The following is a 19,815-nucleotide window of genomic DNA, read 5'->3' as shown; positions in this document are numbered from 1 at the left end:
CATTTGAAGAAAAATAAACACAACAGTTTTCTGTAGCCTTGTGTGCGAACTTATTCAATAGAATTATTAGATTATCTCCTGATGCATGCTGCTTAATATCACACACTCCGCCGTGACAAACAGAAAAAACGCGACGGCATATGGTACAATTGGCCTTGTATTCATTGTCCCTCATGCATTCCAGCCACGGGTAGTCATTTTCCCATTCAATTTTACATTTCTGTGCTCTTTTCTTTTTCGCTGGCTGCTCGGAGGTAGTCATTTTTACATTTGTTTTCGTTGACGAAAACAACACTGGTTTTGACAAGTCAAAGATATCTGTAATGACATCGTCTATCTTCAATTGACAAGTCACATATACACAAAGATAATTATAGATATTTCTAATTCAGTTTCAACTATCACAATTATATTTTAAGATATCTGAATTGTACAGGGTGGGCCATTTATATGGATACACCGTAATAACATGGGAATGGTTGGTGATATTAAAGTCCTGTTTGTGGCACATTAGTATATATTAGTACACACCACCCATCTTGAGGAGTTTGCCCCCTCACATATACTAATGTGCCACAAACAGGACTTTAATATCACCAACCATTCCCATGTTATTATGGTGTATCCATATAAATGGCCCACCCTGTACTTGCTCTGTTCACGTTCTGTGATTTGAGACTGAATTTACTCAGCTCCTCCCCCACACCAGAGTCTGCGCATCTTGTTGATAATGCTAAGTGCTAACTGCTAACACCAGTCGTCTGCTTTTGTTGTCACAGAGAGAAAAACTACTGGATAAATTACTTCAGGGATTCTTATTAAATAATATCTGGATGCATTCATATGGTAAAATGTCTGCAGAATGCATGTATGGGCCTGTTTACACCTTGTCACTTCATGTGTTTTTACAGATCGGATAGCTATCTGATTTATCAAAATGATTCCATTTACACCTGGTCACATAAATGTGTTTTCGCAAAACGGATATAAATCCGATCTTCAATTCCCACTCTATTTGCAGATTTAATGGAGTTCACGTCACCGAAAGCAACCTATATGAGCTGCATTTCATTGATCATCAGCTCATTTAAAATAGGAGAGAGCGGCAACGACACTTGTAAGATCTGCGGTGATGCGTGCTGCAGTAGCGCCGTCATATCTGGCTATAACATGACATATAGCCTATAACAAGCTCTCATACGTTTATTTTTTTAGCATTGTTGGGAGGAGTAAAATTTGCATATGTGGTTTCAACAACCAGATGCATTTACACTTGTCCATTTTTGTCTGGAATGCGGCCCAGACCTCCTCCTGAAGTGGTTTGAGCAATCGGATTTAAATCCGTCTCGAATGCGTTTCGGAGGGCATTTACACCTGGTATTTTCACGATCGGATAGCTATATGATCACAGAAAACGCATGACGTGGCCAGGTGTAAACAGCCCCAATGTAGCACAGTGAATTGAATTGAATCATGTTGCAAAACGGACCAACTGTAGTGTAATGTTCAATAAAGACAGAGAACAGCAAAATGCTTGTAGGGAGGCCAAACAGTTGGAGTGGAGAAAGGAAATGACGTCCTGTACAAAAAGTTGATGCATAATCTGAAAATGGTGTTTTATTGGAAGATGCAAACATATTTACAGTGCAGGAGAAAACAAAAAGAAATAAAAATTCTACAAAAAGAAAACAAAACAGCAACACAGCTAATGTGGCTAAACCAAATGGCCCAAGTTTGCAACACTGCCCAATTCACAATCAGAACTGAATGCATTCAGCTAGCAAGCCTATTTAGGCTGAAGCCACTATAGGGTATAGACCTTATGTAGCCCCGCCCCTTTTCGGCACAGTGCTCGTTGTCTTTTATGAATGAACGGCTCGTTTTAAAATCTTCCCGGTCGACTGACATTTGTTAAGACATCTGCTTTAAACATTACAATCCTCATGATAACTTTCGTTAACTTTACATAAAGTAAATCCACTTCAAAAGCTAATTACTCCTGGACAGCAATGCCATAGAAATATACAGAGCGACCGCAAAAACGGAAGTTCAAAGACAATATTCTAAAGATGGCGGCGCCCTCGTTTCTCTGGCGCATAAGGTCTATACCAACAGGAACAAGCTTGGAAGCTGAAAAATGGAAGCTTCCACAGGAAGGGATTTCAAAAACACTTTGAGATTATGAGTTTGGTTGGTGTGAATCGGGAAGTGTGACATTTGTGAAAAATAAACGTAGTTGTCACATGAATTATGACATGAACACCTTCCTGGCGTGTTCACAGATGTTAATTTGTCGGCAATGCACAGTACAAGTGATATGGGTGTATGTTTGTAAATCCAAGTTTATACAGTCAACAGGTTAAGCTGCGACACTACTTGTCCGATTTTATTTATTATACATTTTGAAAAGACGAGAGTGAAGAACAATGGAATTATACACCAAAAATTTGAAATATAGCAAATAAACATGTGATGGACAAGAATAATGCTTCAGAATCAAGAATGTATATTATGACTAGTCAATCTGACTAACATTATAGATATCTTCACTGCATATTATGACTAGTCATAATCATATTGTAGATAAATTATGACTAACAAGGGCATTAATGCTAAAACGGCTTGCCATAGTAGCCTAGACGCGTAAGAATGCACTTCACACAATAAATTGCACAGCACTGTAAATCTGTAGTAAACTGCATGAAAAATGAATTATATGGAACATTTTTTTTATTACATATTATGTAACCACGCTCACTATGTTGGTACAGCTTTGGGCGAGTCATCATGAGGAAAGATGTCTCCCTCCAGGGGTCGCATGAAGCCTCAGACAGCAGCTTTAAAATAGCAGGGCGTGATTGTGTTGCTCTTTGTACAATTAAAATATTGTTTTTTTTATTTTATTTATTATTATTTCCTCTTGTGTTTAAAATGCTCCCCAGCAATCTCTATAAAATGAGTCTATAGATAACGTTCTACTGTGATTGGATCATCCTGATCAGCGTAGAGAAAAGTAACAGAGACTATCACGTGACAGCGCTGATCTACCCATGATGGTGTAGCAGCCTATTTCTGCAGTCCTTTGTGCAGAATGATTTGCACTTCTTAAAGTCAGCCGCTAGATGGCAGTCGTGTTACATTGGGCACATGCGATTGCAGTTTACCTCAGTCCTTCCAGTGAGGCAAGTCAATTAGGACATTTTCCGCCGATATTGTACTTGAAGAGTTAGTTACAAATGCTTTATTTAGGGATATTCAGACATAACAAGACTTTTTCTGCATTTTCACGGTGTGAGTCACACTAGTTTCATTAACCTACACTTTATAATGCTCCTGATGTATGAATTAAAACATGGTTAAAGGACTAGTTCACACAAATATTAAAACATCTTTATGTCGTTCCTAACTCGTATCTTGTCTTTTCCCCCCAGTGGAACAAAAGATATTCTGAAGAATCTTCACACGCGTCATTTGACATACGACAACATAGTGCCATCGCATGACAAATCAGGCTAGCAAAGGACAAAATATCATGAAAGCACCATCCAGCTAACAAATGCTCTAAAAACGTGCTAACCTTCCCATTAGGTTAGAAAACAATTATATCTGAATGTTCTCTAAAGATTCAAAACGTCCTTTAAAAAAAAAAAAAAAAAAGTTTTAAAAACGTTTTCTTGGTTATACGAAAATTTAAGGAAACATTACATTTTGCAAACATTATGAAAACGTTCTGAAACAAGAAGTAACATTTAAAGAACATTATTAAAGACCAGAGAACTTTGAACGAACATTCTATTAACGTTAGGCTACTGGACGAACGTTTTTGAGAGAACCTTGCCAGAACGTTTTCTGTTTCCTAGGTTAAAGGTGACCTATAGGCTAATGAAACTCTTCTGATCCCAACTTAAATTAAATTTTGGTTATTTTCTTCCTTCATAAAACTTTTAATAACTATATTTCAGTTTTCTTCCATTCGAGTCATCTACAGAATTTGCATCATGGACTCTCTCAATTCTGGACAACAGGAAGAAAAACTAAAACCGAGGTCAGTTATTTGTCATGTCATGAGCCCAAAACAATTTTGTGTCATGAGTTTTTGTTACATAAAAGTGAGAAAACTATGCCAACTGTGAAGCTTATTGTGTTTTCTCCTAGTCATGCCCTTTGCCTTTGTTTCCCAATAATCCCAAGTCTCTTCACAGTTCATTCCACAGTACAGAAGACAAATTCACCCTCAAAAGTATCTCAAAAATCTTGGAGCGGCTTGAAATCCTGGCGGAAATCACATGATGACACTTAATGTTGAGCTGACTTTAGACTGTACTGCTGAATAAACCTCAGTGTCACCACAAACCATAAGGCCTATAACCACTCCCTTGTTTGTCCAAATGTATTGCCAAAGAAGAGGCCTGGTTGTAACCATGGAGCTTATGGGTTTAGTGCGAATATTTAGTGTAATTAAAAAAGATTGATGTTCATGGCATGTAAAGTTCACCCTAATAGACCAAGACAAGCTGTTTCTACAAAGACTTTAAGCACTACATCAAAAGCGCTCCGAGAACAAAATGTTTATTTTTAGACAGTTTGTGGTCCTGTTATTTATGCAAGTATGATATCAAACATGTGCTATTCCATAAAGTCACACACAATTAGACACCGCAAATTTATATAAGGTACGTTATAACGCAATCGGTGTGGCAGAGCGTTCTGAACTAACAGAAATAGACCCTGCTGTTTTCAATTAAACTGGCAGGCTGAAAGGTATGTCCGGCCGCCTCAGATCTTACAGTCGGCCAAGCAAGAGTAAAAGATGAGCTTGGCTGCACTTACATTTTATATGTGTACTTTCTAGGTTTCTATTTTGAACCTAAAAATGGAATTTAAAACAAAAATACGTTTTAAAGTTTGTTAGCACAACCTCAGTGGAAAAATTTGAAGATTTAGGCCTTATGAAGTTTGAAAACATGAGAATTGCTTTGGTTTGAATGTATATTCTTGTGTAGTTGCATTACTGTTGCTAGGGAGTTTTTGCTATGGTGCTTTGGCTGGTAACTAGGGTGTTTCTGTTCTCTTTGCAGTTGCTAGGGTGGATGGTTGACAGACAGACGGACGGACGGACGGACAGATAGATAGATAGATAGATAGATGATAGATAGATAGATAGATAGATAGATAGATAGATAGATAGATAGATAGATAGATAGGAAAGAAAGAGAGAGAGAGAGAGATAAAATGTAAAGAGATGATAATTAGACAGAGACAGACAGACATAACATAAACAGAATTACTGATGACTAACAGTGATGTATTTCTCAGTTTATATTGGGAAATAAACAATGTAAAACAACTACGGTAAGGTTTAAAACTTTTCAAACACTTTACTTTTGAGACATTATAGTGTAATCATGTTGGTCGCTGGTGGTTCATCCAGGCTATAAAGCTTGAGAAGCAGAGTTTCGGTTGAAAACTAGGTGTTTTACTGAGTTATTAAACCTTCTTCAAAGTCTCATTTCATGACTGAAGAACATTCATGTTTACAAGGGCCAGATTTCATAAGGTCATATTTGATCATCCAAATAAGCAATGTAAGAAATGCCAACAATTTTACCTTGTAAGTGTTTTTAATGCCTTTGAAAATGTGCAATATTTTTTACATTCAATAGTAAATATTTCCTAATTCCTTTTATGCTACATCACCTTGTCCTTGATGCACAAAACCTTTTTTAGAGTAAAGTGCAAATACACAGTTCACAGGGTTTTTTTTGCCTTTCTCTTCAGCCACATGTGGTTGGCAGACTTGAGTGAAAGCATGTGTTTTCATTTAGCCCTTCAAATAAATAAGGAAACTCTGAGAACAGAAGAAAAAGTGAATGTAATTAACTCGTTTTAATTTCAGACTCTTTTAAGGCTTTCATTTGTCAATCAGAGGGAGTCAGTTTGCACTGGGGAATTATGTGAATATGTTAACCGACATATATGTCAACACTTTACAGAAAACACTGATAAGCAGTCAGGTGGCTTGCTGTTGATATTTACTGGCCCACAGCAGAAGACTATGTAGTTACTGTAAAGATTCCAGAAAACAGTGCTCCATTTATATGCGCTGGCTAACGTCCTGTAATGGAAAAACGCTGTCGGAAAAAAGAATAATGGAAAAAAGTTAAGATCCTGTTGGAGTAGAATGAATGGTCTTAATTTATTCCAGTAGGGTTAAACTTGATAGATTTTCTTGTGCTCCAAAACAGACTTTATTTCACTCTTATTTTCTGATAAATATAAAAGTGTTTGCTGTATCTAAATTGCACATAAGTACTTTTGGTTTTAGTTGTAGTCAAGAATAACCCTGGGTGATATATGATATGCTAAACCCCATCTAGAGCCATTTTATAATTTCTAATTATATATATATAATCCATTTGTCTATTGAGGTAAAGGCAAAATGGTGTTTAAAATGAGGGAAAAATTTAAAAGAAATGCTGACCAGTTACAGAACTTACAATTTCCATTACATATTTTAAGCTGAATGAGTGTATGGACACATATGCATCATCTAGCCATATATTTAATGTTTATTTTAGAGTAAACCTGTGAAATCACTGTATCTGATTTTCACAATCACGGCTCATAAATACAGTTCACTAAAAAAAAACAAAAAAAACTGTTTGGCATGAGTTACAATAGCAAAAAACGAATAAAATAAATATATAGGCTGAACCATCATTCTTTGGATGTCAGTTACAGTGTCCTTTTCACAGTTTAAGGCTTCTTCTAGATGTCAAGATCATCCGGCCTGGCCCGACTGCTCGCTCGACTACTGGGTCGAGGTTCGAGCTCTTTGAGCAGCAGGAGATCCTTCCCCAGAGTTACTTTCTCAGGATATGGAAAGCGCTGAGTGTGACCCAGCTGATTCTGTTCTGTACTGTAGTTAGTCCAGTTCTGCTCATTAGCCTGCTTGTCGTAATTGTCAGAGGAGTTGGACTTGTCGCCCGTATCTAGGTTGTACCCCAGATTAGGGACGGGGGCCGAGCAGTCGTTGTAATAGCCATAACTGGACAGGTTCCTTGGGCAGGGCTTGATGTTACAAGCGCTCTCAAAGTTTTTCGCAGACTCTCTGATTTGGTCCTTCATCCTCTTGAGAATCACGTAAAAAAACTCAAAGACGTTGAGGGCCAGAGAGACCAGCGAAACGACCAGCATGAAGATAATAAAAACCGTCTTCTCAGTGGGACGAGAGAGAAAGCAGTCCACTTTATGCGGACAAGGGAACCTTTGACACGTATAGACGGCTGACAGCTTGAATCCGTAAAGGTGCCACTGTATCAACAGGAAAACAACTTCAAATACAGACTTTAACACGATGCTCATTATATACGTGTAATATATCCCTCCTCTCATTTTGATCTTCCCGTGATCTTCCAGGCCGTACTTGAACTTCCTCGTTTCGATTTTCCGCAGGAGCACATCCACATCTCCGCCTTTGCTCTGGATGTCTCTTAGTTTCTCCTCCTTTTTATTTAATTTCTCCTCCTTGTGCATGAGGAACACGATGTGGCTGAGGTACATGAGAGTCGGCATGGACACAAATATGATCTGCAGCACCCAGAAGCGCACGTGGGAAATGGGGAACGACTTGTCGTAGCACACGTTCTCGCAGCCGGGCTGCAGCGTGTTGCACTTGAACGCCGACTGCTCGTCTCCCCAGGCGGACTCCACCGCCGTCCCCAACACCAGGATCCGGAAAATGAAGAGGACGGAGAGCCAGATTTTGCCTCCTGCCGTGGAGTACGCCTGGACCTTGTCAAGAAGTTTCCCCAGTGCACTCCAGTCACCCATGATGAAAGATGGTCTGGATTGAGCAGCAGATGACCAACCTTCAAGCTGAAAAGGAGAGTAAATTCAATGAGTGTTATAAACACAGATGAACCCTGGTGTTATACACATCCGAGTGGTCTCCTCGCTCCCCATATCACTGCCAAATACAATAACACAAGACCTTGGCTCATCTTCAGAAATGTTCATGGGTCAATCTCCACTCTGAATGAATGTATGTTCTGTGGTTTTCTGTCTTTTCAGCAGCTAACCTAAAAACAAAAGTTGCTTTTTTAACTATATAAAAATCAAAACAAAGGAAATAGGCTAAAACACATACTAAAGGACATATTTTTTTAAAAAAAAAGTATAATCACATAATCACAAAAATAGTATTTTCTGGAATGCAAACTACTCAGGATTATCACATTTCAGCAGAGATTTAAATTACTTAATAACAAAACTATATATTTCTAAAAACAAGGATCCAGGCTATAACCAAACGAACTAAATGACGCCATTAAAAAAAATATCAAAACAACAACAAAAACATACACGTATAGACCTAATCCGTTATGCTATACTATACAAAAAATACCGAGTTGTATCATGCAGTTATAAGTAAACAAATCTCCAATCCATGTTGTCCGAAGCGTATTTCTTACCTGGAAAGTCGTTAAAAACCCAACACTTCTAGACAGTTGCGATGACTATCTGTAACACATTTCAATTATACATTTCCCAATTATTAATAAGTAACGTTAGTTTCGATATCAAATTAAGTTCTCCTACGGCGAATGTTCCCTCATGTCATCCGTCGGAGGGACTGAGTCAGAAAGGAGAAAAGTTAAACGTCAGCTGACTCAAACTTCTGAACTTCCAGAACTTCTCCATCTCCGTTATATTTTTGGGAGAAAATGGCCTGGAACAAGAGTGCCGTGAAGGTGGGAATTACCGCCATCTGGTGTAGAATAAGTAACACACCACATAAGTAAACGGGCTTCAATATGTTATGTTCGCTGTTCATCTGTTGTTACCATGACAACGACAGGAATGAAAGCGAGGCTGTGAGGGATAGACTTGGCATCCGCTGTAAAAGCTATATAAAGCTCCTAGATCACTTTTAGTTTCCACAGCTCGTCTTGTCTAGTTTTTTTGCCGACTGAAATTTCTTGGAAATATATTTTTTGCAGTGTTTCGTAAGCAGAACAATCCAAAAACACATTAAATAACAGTACAACCCACTGAAGAGATGTATGTTTAGTTCATCCCTCACTGTCACAGCCTCGCTTTCATTCCCGTTAAAAATCAAAGATGGCTCTGCTGTGAATAAGGCAACGGCTTTGGTCAGGTCAGTTCTTCATATTTTAGTTGTTGTTGTTTTAATTTTTTTGTAAATTAAGTTAATTAGGTAAATTAATGAAAGCATCCCATTTAACAAGCTCAATTGATGTAACAAATAACTATATTTAATCTACAGGGGATTGTGTAGATTAGAACACATTACAGAATACATTTCACTGTAGCCTATATCAAATGTTAATTATATTTCCATTTAAAAAAGAAAAAGTGCATTCTATCTTTTTTTATTCAATGAGATTAATGTAAAGACAACTAGACAAATTTGTTTTACTTTTTTTATTCTGGAACAAATCACAAGTTCACAACACATCTCTTACAATACTTACATATATCAATTTTATGTAAAGATATATTATCTAATATGATTAAGCATATTCTACTATATGCTATTTCCCAGCACATACTCTTTATATTTTGCAGGACTTAAATGAAGAAACTGATTTGGTCATTGAAAATGCTTGGTTTGTTTTGGGAACCAAGAAATGTTTTTCTCTCGCAACTAAACATTCAGGATCCGGAGGTTCATTTCCTCGGGGTCATGGAGGACCTCAGGGGAAGCTCTCCCTCAACCCAGCAGTTTGGATTGGCCAACATTCTTTTCCATATTTGAACTTCTTCATTCAGTGAATCCATCCAATCAACTTTCTTGCCATAGCTCTTCCCTGCAAATAAATAAATAGACAGTTTTATGAAATGGCTTTCTAAAGGATTCTAGTGCAAAATGCAGGTTCAGTGAAGGAAAGGGTTTTGTTACTGTACCTGTTCCAAGACTGAGGCGCAGACCTCCGAGAAACTGATTAGAGAGTTTGTTGTGATCCCAAATGGTCAATTCGCAGCAGGCCTCGCTGACTTCCCCAGCTTTGAACCCGTCATACACCATGGCATGGTTATACACAGGGTCCTGGCTCTTTTTTACAACACGAGTCTTCTGGCGGCTTTTTTTTCTGGTGTCCGGTAAAATGTAGCTAAAAAAAATTAAATAAAAAATAAGAGGTGAATCTCACCGGTAAAGTATATTTCCAGGCCTAAAAAAATTATATTAAGAATATGAATTCTATTTTACAAAATGTTTTTTTGAAAAATAAAAATAAAAAAATACATTACTTTTTGTAATCTCTAACTCATTACAGTAATAAAAATATTTACTTGTACACATTTTTTTTTTCTCTCGAATATGACCTGGACATGTTTTCCTCTGATTCAGTGATTTATGGAAATATATATATTTTTTTTTTTAAGTGCTACAACAGTTGTTTTAAACCTGTATTACAACTTTTGATTTGACCATGTGTAAAATGAGGTTGTGAAAATGTTGAAATTTTTTATTTTTGTCCTCTAAACCAAACAAAATGAATGAAATGTGTTATCTGTGTTATTTCATTTCTTCTCATGTCATTTTAATAGATGAAAACAAAACAAAAACACGACACTTCAAACATGACAAAGAGGAAGCGTGAGAGGGAGGGGGAGAGTTAGAGATGGAACAATGGCTTTAGCCGCTTTGAAAGTCAGGTCCGTAACAGATGACAGGCACACCCTCACCACTTAACAAAAGAATCCACTCCCTGAGGCTTAAGGCCACGTAATTCTTTTGCCTCCCGCAGCCAGACATGAATCTCCCCAGTGCTGTTCTTCGACCCACCTGAAATCAAAAAACGTGTTTTAGAGCAAATACAGTTCGTTAGTCATGAGCAATATTTCTCAAATTAGATTTACAGAATGAAATGAAATACACAGAAGCAACATCAATATTTGAAACTGTACCGGTGGACTCCTGAGGAACATATTTTAGTGAAACTGACAAAAATCCATTAGACTCTTGCGATTCTTGATTTTCTGCAGTCTATAATAATAAAAAAAAGTAATATTCTGTTATACAAGAGGACTAGGTTATGAAAGAAGGCTCTGTTCCTAAACTCTCAATGTTGTTTAGCTTAACACAAATATCTTTAGAAGGTGTACCGTTGACTGTAGGTTGTACCAGGTGAGGGCTTCATGTCCCCAGTCCCAGGTCTTAAGACTAATCTCAACCTGCCCCAGGAACACATTTCGGCCCCTGGAGTCATTGTGCCACACGGACAGATTCAGAGTCTTTTCCGGAAGCTCTTCGCGCTTCACTTTGTACTGATTAGAGATTTACAGTACGGATAAGATTAACCGTTATATCAAATATAAACATAATATTTCTATCATTTTAGTGTTACAGAGAAACATACTCTCAGAGATTCCACATAAACTGGATTCACGGTCCGTTTCTTAATAGAAGTTTTCCTTTTGCTGCGGCGAGACTTATCTGGATAGAGGTAAGTCTTCACATAACTGTAAAGGAAAGTTTGTTATTCATGACAGACAGATAGATAGATTTAAAGGAATAGTTCACCCAAAAATGAAAATTCTGTCATCATTTACTCTCCCACAGGTTGTTCCAAACCTGTATGACTTTCTTTCTTCTGCTGAACACAAAATAAGATATTTTGAAGAAAGACGGTAACCAAACGACTGATGGACCCCATTGACTTCTATAGTAGAAAAAAAAAAAAAAATACTATGGATGTCAATGGGGACCAGCAACTGTTTAATTACCAACCTTCTTTAAAATATCTTCTTTTGTGTTCAGCAGAAGAAAGGAAATCATACAGGTTTGGAACAACTTGAGGGAGAGTAAATTTTTGGGTGAACTATCCCTTTAATGCATTTCATTAGTATATGTTTTCTTTTAGATTCATAACTCACGGGTCCGTGCGTTGTTTACGAGGATTAGCAATAGCCAGATCCTGACACTGTTCAATCATAATGATCAGCTCTCCAACAGGGCTGTACATCACTGCAAACTCCACAGAGCCCTGCACCTCAACATTCCCAAAATCCCCTGCATCGCTGTACACGCTCAGCAAACTACCGGTGCGCTTATATGAGGGGGAAAAATAGCAGGGATAAGTCTCTGGAAGACTGTTTTTTTATTTTTGCACTTTCAGTGCCTTCTACTTGGATAGGAAAGTGAATGATGACCCCAGGAAGGGGTGTGAGAGAGACGGGAACATGGGATTGGGAAATGTATGAAGCAGATGAATTGAATGAACACTTGAACCTGCACCCCACTGGAGCACAACGACCCTTGTATCATCATCATAAGCAATGTGCGCCAAACAGCAAAACACCATTCAATGACACGCAATGTAGTCATTTCATACCACTTAAGGGCTATTTAAATGTGTTTCAAAAGTTTTTCAGATGTTTAATATGCATAAACATCTATTCATTTCCAACAATGTGGCTCTATGGTGCTTTCCAAACAAGTCAACTTTGGCTCAACATAATAAACTGTTTATCGGGTAATTGGCAAGCTTGGCCAAGCAATGGTAAATTGGCCTTTGAACAATGTTAAAAACAGAAAGTAGAAATGAAAATGTCCAGCTTACATCAGTAAGAGACAATGCGCTAGCTGAATGGCCTTTTCTGCTAGAGAGATCTGACCCATAGCTGGACAGTGAAGTATCATCATCATCGTCATCTGAATCGACTCCTTCATCCTGCAACATAGAAGACAACAAAGCAGAACATAAGGTTACTTTTTATAGTCAAGCAACTTACTCTGATCAACACTTCACACTGCAGAGGATGATGAAATGATAATTCAAGTGCTTTAACAGTATGAATTATATTTGTAGGACGAACAGTAGCTCACCTTCCAAGCATCTTTACATGTGGAACCCTCAAGTAAACCATCTAGAACTGACACCCCAAAGAATTAAAGAATTAAGCAAAGCTCAAACCAGATATAAATCCATTAAAATCTACTGGGAGTAATCTAACAGGTTAAACCTGAGCTTAGGTGAACATATACAATACTGGGTGTGTCTTTCTCGAATATCAGCCCTTAAGGGCACTTCAGAAATCAGACACGCCACTGTATTAACATGGTGACTAAGCCTCTAGTATTAGATATCATAACCATTTACCTTTCAACTCTGTTGGATGTGGAGATTCAGATGGTATAATGACTATTGTGGGAACCATATCATCTCCAATCTCCTGCTTTGGCTCCTGTGCGGTGATCTTCTGCAGGACAGGCGATCTTGCCCTTTGAGCTCTTGCGAGGACGCTTAGTAGAATATCGGCACTGTCCTCCTCATCTTTCAATTCTGAAGAACCTTGACCCAGTCCAGCATCATCTTCACTTATAGATTTAGCTGGTTGAATTGGTTCAACGGATGATTTGTCGATATGTTCAGAGTCAACATGCAATCCAGCATCTTTAATGTGCACTAATTTCCCATCATCTGTCAATGAAAGATACTCTTGGCTTAATTTTCTTAAAGCCTGACTTGTGTGGGTGTCTTTTGCTATGTTCTGATCATTTGATAACTTTATTTTTTCTTTATCTTCATGGGCATCAAGAAGTCTTTGCACAGTTTTGTCACTGACACTTTGTTTCGCTTCAAAATCTTTATTCACACTAACATCAGCTGTTTTATTCTGCAACAACGGCTCCTTTTTATTAGACGTTTTCTTCTTTCCCATCTCGACTGGGCCGTCGTCGCCAGAATCAGTGGAAGCATCTTTTCCCTGCAGAGTGTTAGAGGGAAATTCATGAGAATTCATTTCAATTTCCCATTTTAATGACTGACTTTGGGATGCTTCTTCAGCAGAGGAATGCTTATTGATTTGTTCCTTACCAGCTACACGCTCAACTATTTGATCCGCATCTGTCTCGGCACGTAAACCAGTGCTTACATTTTTTCCTCCACCTCCCTTCCTGTCTGAACTTGCTTCATCATTAAGACGATCACTAGAGACCATCCTTCTCTTATCATGCTCATTAGTCGAGTCTGAGGGACTCAGTTTATCGGTTTCAGACTCTCTAAATATAAATTCAGCTGAACACTGCTGATCTCTGCCTTTGTTATCTTGGAAAGCATTAGAAGACTCATTAGCCTCCTCTGAACCTTCATGATCTGAGTGTCTAGTGAATTCTAGTGCATCACTTGTTAAAACTAAGGAAGTCTGTGGTTGATTCTGAAACTTGGTCGATGAACATCTTTCTAAGAAAACATCTTGGTTAAAGTCTAGAGATTCAATTTGAAATGATGTCTGATCCATGAAATTTAAAGACGGACTTGATGTGTCCTGCTTCTCTTGGGTCTCTGTGTTCTCAGAAAGTGATTTTACCTCTTTTAGTTCAGGTCCAACACTATTGCTTTCACCATGCACAGGCTTCACTGCGTTCGGTTCGAGGGAAATCTTCACCCAGTTCTCCTCAAACGATTGATCTTTCTGAAGTGCTGGAGGGAGTGAAACTTTTCGCCTTGGCTCTCGATTTGGTTTTGGAGGGCCTCTTTCGGGTTTAGTGTCTTGAACTGCTCTTGAGAAGGGGAAAATGGTCGTTATTCGGTCATCAGAGAGCTGTTTGGGTTGTGCTTCTGTTGAATTGCGTTTTGGGTCATTGCCATTGAGGACATGATTGCCATCAGTTTCTGCTTTTTTTCTACCAGACACTCTTGGAGTGGATGAAGCCTCTGCAAATACAAACACCAAAACATCAAATCAATCTGGGTTTTTTTCCAAATGTAAACCAGCGTTATTAGTTTTTTTCTTATTAATACATTTATTCAACATTAAATTGAAGATTAAATCTAATTAACATGCATTAAATTGATCAAAAGTGACAGTAAAGACCTTTAAGTTGTTATAAAATATTTATATTTCTAATAAATAGTAAACACTGTTCTTTTGAACCTTTTCCAAGAAAATTAAGTAGCACAACTGTTTTCCACATTGATAATAATAAGAAAAGCAACAAATCAGCATATTAGATTTCTGAAGGATCATGTGACACTGAAGTAATAATGCTGAAAATTCATATTTGCCATAAGAGGAATGAATACATTTCAAAATATATTAATATAGAAAACAGTTATTTTAAATTGTTATAATATTTTAATCTTAACAACCCCACATTTTTGAACGGTAGTGTAATTCTGAATTTACCCAGTTAATCATTCATATATATGTTTTATCATGTAATTCAAACTCACCATCATCCATAAAGTCATCATCAGTATATTGATGATAAGTCTGTGAATAAATAGAAACAAAATAACATAAAAAATATATATTTTTTAATATTTAATTTAATTTAACTTATTTTCTGAATATTTACAGAAAAAATAAATATAATATACAGTATGTGACAAACCTCTTTACTAAGGGCTGGATGAATTAATCTAGGGTCAGCAAATGGACTGCAGTGGAAAGAAAAAATGTAGCATAATATTAATTTATATGCCGTATTCAGACATAACGATAATATAAGGCATTGTCTGTCCTGGTTTAATCTACGTATTGAAAATCTATATATTGAAAATCCACCCAAAATACATTTTGATGGCATTTTCTGTGAAAATAAAGGCCATTACTTTGGAGGTGTGCTGTGCTCCTCCTTTTCATGCTCTTTGCTCTCGTCTACTATGTCATTCAGGAAAGGGTTGGTTTTATGGGCTAAGTTAAAAAAAGAAAGAGAACATATACAGTAATCAGTTCTGACATACTCAAAACTTCTTGTTCATATTCACTTAACAGTGAAATGTAGTTTTATGGTTACAGCAATGAAGAGCAATGCAGAGCATATTCAGGGCACAGTATGTTGACTCAAATGACTCAGAGTCCAGAAAGTTTGAAATGTCCAGACAGGTGTGGTGTGTGTACTCAAAGACACAATTCTTAACAGCATCAGCTCAATAAGGAAGGCATGAACTCCTACATACCTGCTATTTTCTTCCATCTCATGGAGGTCCGTACCACTGCTGTGACATCCGTCTGGAGCCCATATCGCTTGACCCGGAGCTCTTCAAACCACTCACCTGTTAATGTCTTCAGCTTTTGAAGGTCAGGAACTGACTGTCTCAGTGTCCTGGTATGACAGAAAAAGCACAGACAGGATTTGGTATACTTTGGCCAAACAGTGAAAAGTGTGCAAAAATCATTATAACTTCGATATTGCAAAATAAAAGAAAATGATTTGTTATTTAGCATAAGCTTTGGTTCAGTTAGGGTTCACACTAGCATACTTAGTGCTGTATTCGATACAATATGTCACACTAATTTGCTGGACAGACTACATAGGTGGATTGGACTTTCTGACACCGCATTGAACAGGTTTAAATCTTATCTCTCAGAATGTTCCAAATTTGTCCACCTGGGTACTAATAGATCTGAGACTGTGCCATTACAACAGGTGTCCCTCAGGGGTCAGTGTTGGGTCCTACTCGGTTTAGTATCTATATCATTTCTATGCTGATGATGACACCCAGATTTATTTTAGCAATCAGACTGATTTCACCTCTGCCTCTTCAACTCTCTCTGCTTGTATGTTGAAAATAAAGGCCTGGATGAAACATAACTTTCTTAAATTAAATTGTTCTAAAGCTAAAATGTTGTTAATCAGCACTCCAAATAATGTTAATAAATGTTTTAACTTTAAACTTACCATGGACAATAGCCTAATCTCCCCTTCAGTCATTCACGCCTTGACTTATACATCTTAACGCCGACACATTACCCTTGCTTCTTCAACTACACTGGCTCCCAGGTAAATCATGCATCGTTTTTTTTAAATAAATAAATGATTTTAACTGAAAAAGCAGTACATGGGTTGGCTACAGTTTACATTTTGTGAGTTGGTTACACCATCTATACCTTGTTATCTCCACTCTCCGGGTTCTCTATATCTCTTTATTTTTGTAAACTCAAAACCATGGGAGGGAGGGCTGTTTCTTTGGTTGTTTCTTTGCTCCAAAGTTATGAAACTTGATTAAGAATTTCTCCTTATTTTGATTGTTTTAAGAAACTTTTCAAAACTTCTCTTCATCTTTTTAGTAGTTTTTAATCTGTCATTATTATTGTGATTATTGTTAAAATATACTATGTATTATTCGTTATTTTGCATTTTATAACATGTTGTAACACACTAAGTATGAGAAAGTAGCATTACAAATGAAATGTATTATTATTATTATTATTATTATACTTAAGCACACTTTTTTCAGATACACACTGTCAATGTTATTTTCACTAAATATGGGTCAACCGGTGCTCACACTTTGTTTATCATAACAACAAGTTGCAGTATGGCAGCAAAATATTTACAATTTCAATGTCCCACCATGCCAAGGCCTATATGACATCAAACTTAGCAATCTTTCAAGAAAGTATTTGAACTGTAATTTTGTCTTAATTACCAACATTTTTAGATATATAAAAATGCCAACATTCAAATTAATAAATAAGTGAATACACATATAAATTGTTTACAATTATTAAATAAAAAAAAAACATTAAAATTTAACAATTAAATTATATATATATATATATATATATATATATATATATATATATTCAATTTTAATTAGAAAAAAGAATAACCAGTAACTCCCTAAAAACTTTTATGAGGGATAATAGGAAAATACATCATAATTGTTTGGGTTTATAAATAGCTGGGTTTTAGCCCAATAAACAATACATTAATACTGAGTAACAAGTTTTAGACACAATATTGCCAGTTATTACTTGTTCTGATTCAATGATTCACTCATTTTTGAATGAATCAATTATTTGATAACTTCAAGAATAGTAAGCATGCTACTTGTAGAATAGTAAGCATGCTACTTGTAGAATAGTAAGCATGCTACTTGTAGAATAGTAAGCATGCTACTTGTACACCAGGGGTGCTCAGTCCTACTCCTGCCGATCGACTGTCCTGCACAGTTCATCTCCAACCCAAATCAAACACACATTAAGCAACCAATTAAGGTATTTAAGAATGGATCACTTGAAAATTAAAGGCAGGTGTGTTTGATTAGGGTTGGAGATGAACTAGGACGGTCGGTCGGCAGGAGCAGGATTGAGCACCCCGTTGTACACTGAAGAAGATCACTCAGAGATCGCTATTACATTTCACAAATAATTACAAAGAAACGGCAATTAACACATTGCATTAAACATCTAATGACCTTTGTTTTATTTACAACAAAAACATTTTTTACAGTGTACAATAAGACAACTAAATGTCTTGCAGTGTAGGTCAATCAAACAACCACTTCCTACCTGACTCGTCCACTCTCCAGTCGCTTTAGATCTTCATCTCTCAGAAGCACTTGTCGGATGGCTGCCTCTTCCTCGGCAGACAGAAAGCTCAAGTCAATCAATTCCGATGCACTTTTTGACTGTTTCATTCTGTTCAATAAAAACAACCGCTTTCCAGCAATCGAGCACTTTCCCCCAAGGTAAGCTAGTTGCAAACCACCGCGTTTTCCTCAAATCAGAAATGAAATCGTGCCTGCACAGGTAAGCAGCTTCCGCGTGCTTGAGGAAGAGAGTTACTGCACTTTTATCGCGTGTCACAGTCATTCACATTCACACGGTGGAAAAAAAAAAAAGCTAGGCTAAGGCACGACGTGACGTCATATGTCAACATTTAGTTTGAGAATAGAGTTAATGTTTCCCTACCTATGTCCTTCAGGAGTAACCTAGATCCCTGAAACAGAACAAATACAGACGTGAAAATGTATTTATATTTTTATATTAAATACAAATAGTCTCTTGATTGTTTTGTTATTGTTATGCGATCCACATATAAGGTAATTATAGGCCTATTTTAATCTTATGATTATGAGCTCCACTAAAAAAATATATGATATACACACACACACACTTTATACACACAACTTTTATGTCAGATAATCGATTTGACGGCACTAATATAGGCTAAATATAGGCCTATATATAGCCTACAACAAATTGGCATGAACCATTATAATGAATCAAAATAAAAGTAGCCTACCTTTCTGTTCCTTTTTTCTCATCCAGACCTTCAGTTATTAAGCAATATGAAGTCATTTTTGAGTTGTAAGACACACCTAATTCAAGTTCCAACGTGTTTTTCTGCAGTAAAATTATGTTTAAAATGACAGGCCAAATAAGAGGAAGTAGATGGGTTGAAATCTTTCAACATCAAGTAAGATGGTGAGATTATATCATTTTTCTTCTGACGATAATGTTTCTGGTTTCCTGTTTTGTTCAGGAGACTGTGTGAGTTTGCATGGGGGAGATGATAGACAAATTAATAAATGCTTTGCTAGTTTGAAGTGTATTTTGAAAAGTCAACCAAGAGTTTTAGAGCTCAAAATGTATCTAGGATCTTTTATAGGTGTGCATTAGCAGTTTACTTTGGTGTGTTGCTGAAAGCACAATGTTGACCCACACCACACCTTTTAGATAAATCTTATCCTGGCCATTACACTGCTAATGAAAGCTCAGAAGCCCGAAAAAATCCCTTAGCCTACTTTTTACTTATTGAAATGGGTTGGGTGTAGTAATCATCAGTAAAAACATATCAGTCAAACTCCAGTAGGTGGCAGTAATTACTCAACAAAAGCACTTACGGACTCAGTAAAGACTGTTTCTTGAGGTTTCATTGATAAATCAAATGCTTTGTCTGCAGATAACTAACGAACGAGCCCACGGGGACTTTTTTGTGTAGTTTTTGCAGCTTGTAAATCATACTAAGCGATGTTTTTAGAAAATGTAAAAATACAGAACGTTTTCTGTGATGGGTAGGTAAAAGGCTATAATATACAATTTGTATAG

The 19,815-nt window shown here is 37.0% G+C and overlaps 2 protein-coding genes across 11 annotated transcripts; both read right to left on the bottom strand.

Annotated features, from left to right (window-relative positions):
- Nucleotides 1-6,551: 6,551 nt before the first annotated feature.
- gja1a (gap junction protein alpha 1a) lies at nt 6,552-8,744 on the bottom strand. Of its 2 annotated transcripts, XM_084096540.1 has the most exons (3): nt 8,475-8,710; nt 7,994-8,081; nt 6,552-7,878 (listed from the first exon to the last, which is right to left on the bottom strand). In XM_084096540.1, the coding sequence occupies exon 3, from the start codon at nt 7,831-7,833 to the stop codon at nt 6,769-6,771; it is 1,065 nt and encodes a 354-aa protein (XP_083952666.1). In that variant the 5' UTR covers nt 7,834-7,878; nt 7,994-8,081; nt 8,475-8,710; the 3' UTR covers nt 6,552-6,768. The 2 variants fall into 2 exon arrangements, with proteins under 2 accessions (XP_083952666.1, XP_083952665.1); XM_084096539.1 differs by lacking the exon at nt 7,994-8,081 and having other exon boundaries at nt 8,475-8,744.
- A 708-nt stretch (nt 8,745-9,452) lies between these two features.
- LOC311071816 (synaptotagmin-like protein 2) lies at nt 9,453-19,149 on the bottom strand. 9 transcript variants are annotated; one of them, XM_084096367.1, is made up of 18 exons: nt 19,010-19,149; nt 18,676-18,703; nt 18,274-18,481; nt 15,936-16,081; nt 15,588-15,669; nt 15,368-15,413; nt 15,207-15,246; nt 14,341-14,687; nt 13,131-13,737; nt 12,857-12,903; nt 12,591-12,701; nt 11,905-12,077; nt 11,388-11,490; nt 11,134-11,295; nt 10,936-11,014; nt 10,714-10,813; nt 9,931-10,136; nt 9,453-9,833 (listed from the first exon to the last, which is right to left on the bottom strand). In XM_084096367.1, exons 3-18 carry the CDS (start codon nt 18,399-18,401, stop codon nt 9,694-9,696), a joined length of 2,517 nt encoding a protein of 838 aa, XP_083952493.1. In that variant the 5' UTR covers nt 18,402-18,481; nt 18,676-18,703; nt 19,010-19,149; the 3' UTR covers nt 9,453-9,693. The 9 variants fall into 9 exon arrangements, with proteins under 9 accessions (XP_083952493.1, XP_083952495.1, XP_083952488.1 ...); XM_084096369.1 differs by having other exon boundaries at nt 18,274-18,340; XM_084096362.1 differs by having other exon boundaries at nt 13,131-14,687.
- Between the last annotated feature and the right edge of the window lie 666 nt (nt 19,150-19,815).

The sequence above is a fragment of the Abramis brama genome (assembly GCF_963993115.1).
Source record: "Abramis brama genome assembly, chromosome: 21".
Lineage (NCBI taxonomy): Eukaryota > Metazoa > Chordata > Actinopteri > Cypriniformes > Leuciscidae > Abramis > Abramis brama.
Note: the sequence above shows the minus strand (reverse complement) of the source record. Positions and strands in the feature narration are given on the sequence as shown.

What these genes read in the sequence shown, in the direction of transcription:
- gja1a (XM_084096539.1), bottom strand. Translation starts at nt 7,833, where the DNA reads ATGGGTGACTGGAGTGCACTGGGGAAACTTCTTGACAAGGTCCAGGCG.
- LOC311071816 (XM_084096362.1), bottom strand. Translation starts at nt 18,401, where the DNA reads ATGAAACAGTCAAAAAGTGCATCGGAATTGATTGACTTGAGCTTTCTG. An exon ending in GAGATGGAAGAAAATAGCAG is followed by an intron (nt 15,670 to 15,935) that starts GTATGTAGGAGT and finishes TTTTTAACTTAG; the next exon opens with CCCATAAAACCAACCCTTTC. An exon ending in GCGCCTCAGTCTTGGAACAG is followed by an intron (nt 9,834 to 9,930) that starts GTACAGTAACAA and finishes ATTTATTTGCAG; the next exon opens with GGAAGAGCTATGGCAAGAAA.